This window comes from Coturnix japonica, unplaced genomic scaffold (genome assembly GCF_001577835.2).
Source record: "Coturnix japonica isolate 7356 unplaced genomic scaffold, Coturnix japonica 2.1 chrUnrandom599, whole genome shotgun sequence".
Classification (NCBI taxonomy): Eukaryota; Metazoa; Chordata; class Aves; order Galliformes; family Phasianidae; genus Coturnix; species Coturnix japonica.
This window is the reverse complement of record NW_015439972.1, coordinates 38,295-41,245: the sequence shown is the minus strand read 5'-3', so window position 1 is coordinate 41,245 and position 2,951 is coordinate 38,295. Positions and strand designations below refer to the sequence as shown.

Below are 2,951 nucleotides of genomic sequence, written 5' to 3'. Positions count from 1 at the left end.
GGATTGGGGGGTTCCTGGGGGTCCTTATGGGATCATATGGGGATGGGGGGTTGGTCCTAGGGGGGTGATATGGGGGATGGAGGGGGTCCTGGATGTGGGGAAGGTCCTGGCGCTTGTTGAATTTAGGGCTGGAGGGGGGTCCTGGGCAGGGGTAAGTGGGGAGTGGGGGGGGGAAGGGGTTCCTGGGGTGTATGCTATGGGGCTGGGGGAGGTCCTTAGGGCAGGGATAAAGGGGGGATCTATGGGATCTCTATTGGGTTTGGGGGTCCCGATGGGGGTTGGGGGTGTCCCTATGGAGCTCTGTGGGATTCCTATGGGGTTTGGGGGTCTCTGTGGGGCTCTATGGGGTCTCTGTGGGGTTTGGGGTCCCAATGGGGATTGGGGGTGTCCCTATGGAGCTCTGTGGGATTCCTATGGGGTTTGGCGGTGTCCCTATAGGGCTCTATGGGGGTCCATGGGCTCCCTATAGGGTTTGGGGTTCTCTATGTTGCTCTATGAGGTTTGTGGGTCCCTATGGGGCTCTGTGGGGTTCCTAAGGGGTTTGTGGGTCTCTATGGGGTTCCTATGGGGTTTCTGGGTCCATATGGGACTCTATGGGGTTCTATGGGGGGGGGAGGGGGGAAAGGAGTCCTGGGGTATTGATATGGGGCTGGGGGGATCCTGGCATGGGATTATAGGGGGCTGGGGGGTGGTCTTGTGTAGGACGGTTATGGGGCCGGGTTGGGGGGTTATATGGAGGACCCCCCCCCCACTCCAGGTCACCTGGTGTCCCACTCCACCCCCATCCGCTGGTGGCAGGGGCAGGACCCCCGATGTCAGCCCCAAAAGGGACCCCCCCCCCCACGAAGCTTCTTCACATGGTTTGGAGACCACAGCTTCCCTGCGGGGGACCGGGTGGCTGAGGTCAGCACCATGAGCTCCCAGTATATCCCAGTATATCCCAGTATCCTCCCAGTCCACACTGTGCATCCCAGTGCCCCCCCAGCACCGGAGTCCCCCGTCCCCTCCCAGTATCCATCCCAGTATCCTCCCAGTATCTCCCAGTGCCACCCAGTCCCTCCCAGTATCCCCCCAGTATCCTCCCAGTATCCTCCCAGTATCCTCCCAGTATCCCCCAGTATCCTCCCACTCCCTCCCAGTATCCTCCAAGTGTCTCTCCCAGTATCCTTCCCAGTCCCTCCCAGTATCCATCCCAGTCCACACTGTGCATCCCAGTGCCCCCCAGCACCAGAATCCCCCCCGTCCCCTCCCAGTACCTCCCATTCCCTTCCCAGTGCCTCCCAGTGCCACCCAGTATCTCCCAGTATCCTCCCAGTGCCTCCCAGTATCATCCCTGTATCCCTCCCAGTCCACACTGTGCATCCCAGTGCCCCCCCAGCACCGGAGTCCCCCGTCCCCTCCCAGTATCCATCCCAGTCCCTCCCAGTCCCTCCCAGTATCCCCCCAGTATCCATCCCAGTATCTCCCAGTCCCTCCCAGTCCAACCCACTCCCACCCAGTATCCCTCATACAGTTCCATCCAGGTCCCCTCCAGTTCCATCCTCCAACCCCAGGATCCCTCCAGTATCCTCCCGTATCTCCCCAGTATCCCCCAGTATCCTCCCAGTAATCTCTCCCAGTTTGCCTCAGTCTATCCCCGTATCCTCCAGCTCACTCCCAGTCCCTCCCAGTATCCTCCAGTTCCGTCGAGTATCCCTCCCAGATCACTCCCAGTCTGCTCCAGTTACCCCCCGTCCCTCCCAGTATCCTCCCATACTCCTTAGATCCCCCCAATATCCTCGCCGTATCCCCTCGAGTACCTCCCCAATGTCCAATCCAGTCCCCCCACGTATCCTCGCCAGTATCCTCCCAGTATCCCCCCGTATCCTCCAGTATCACCCAGTGCCTTCCCAGATCCCCCAGTATCCCCCGCATATCTCCAGTATGCCCCCAGTATCCCTCATATCTCCAGTTAGCCTCCCCAGTATCCCCCCAGTATCTCCCCTGTATCCCACCCAGTCCCTTCCCAGTATCCCCAGTATCTCCAGTCTCTCCCAGTATCTCCCAGTCCCTCCAGTATCCCCCCTGATATATCCCTGTATCCAATCCCAGTCCCCCCAGTATGCCCCCAGTATCTCCCAGTCTCCCCCAGTATCCTCCCGGTCCCTCCCAGTATCCCCCAGTATGCCCCCCATATCTCCCAGTATCCCCCCAGTATCTCCCAGTCCCCCCCAGTCCCCCCCATTATCCCTTTCCCCCCCCTATCACAGATCATCAAGGAGGAGCTTGTGGCCGAACCCGGCATGCCCTTCTACCTTGCTGGGCGAGGGCGCCTGAGGGCTTCCACCCCGAAGGTCAAGCAATGGGGGGGGGGGGCTTTATGAATAGGGGGGGGGGCTTTTGGAAATAAGGGTGGGGGGTACCACACCCGTGGTGCCCCCCCCCATATTTAAAGTTGAGAGCGGCGAGAGGACAGCGTGTGATCGGGGAGGATGAATGAGACTGCAGGAGATTTTCTGATGATGGGAGATGGTGAGGAGACCCCCCCCATTTAAGCCCCCCCCCAGGGGTGTGTATGATGGATGTATATGGGGGGGGGTCCCTATTTAATCTGCCCCCCCCCCCCCAGGGGGTGTGTATGGATGGATGTGGGGGGGGTCCCTATAATCTGCCCCCCCCCCCAGGGGGTTTGTGTATGGATGGATGTATATGGGGGGGGGTCCCTATTTAATCTGCCCCCCCCAGGGGGTGTGTATGGATGGATGTATATGGGGGGGGTCCCTATTTAATCTGCCCCCCCCCCTCAGGGGTGTGATGGATGATATATCATGGGGGGGTCGTTCCTATTAATGCTGCCCCCCCCAGGGGGTGTGTTTGGATTGGATGTATATGGGGGGGTCGCCTATTTAATCTTGCCCCCCGCCAGGGGTTGTATGGATGGGATTGTATATGGGGGGGGGTCCCTATTTATC

At 59.9% G+C, this 2,951-nt stretch overlaps 1 protein-coding gene across 1 annotated transcript in view; it reads left to right on the top strand.

Annotated features, from left to right (window-relative positions):
• LOC107307441 (testis-specific Y-encoded-like protein 2) overlaps nt 1-2,363 on the top strand; it is a 6,384-nt gene extending 4,021 nt beyond the window's left edge. The window contains exons 2-3 of the mRNA XM_015850947.1: nt 703-903; nt 2,250-2,363. Of these exons, the coding sequence (XP_015706433.1) occupies nt 703-903; nt 2,250-2,363 (315 nt within the window). The remainder of the gene's footprint in view (nt 1-702; nt 904-2,249) is intronic.
• The last annotated feature ends 588 nt before the right edge of the window (nt 2,364-2,951 follow it).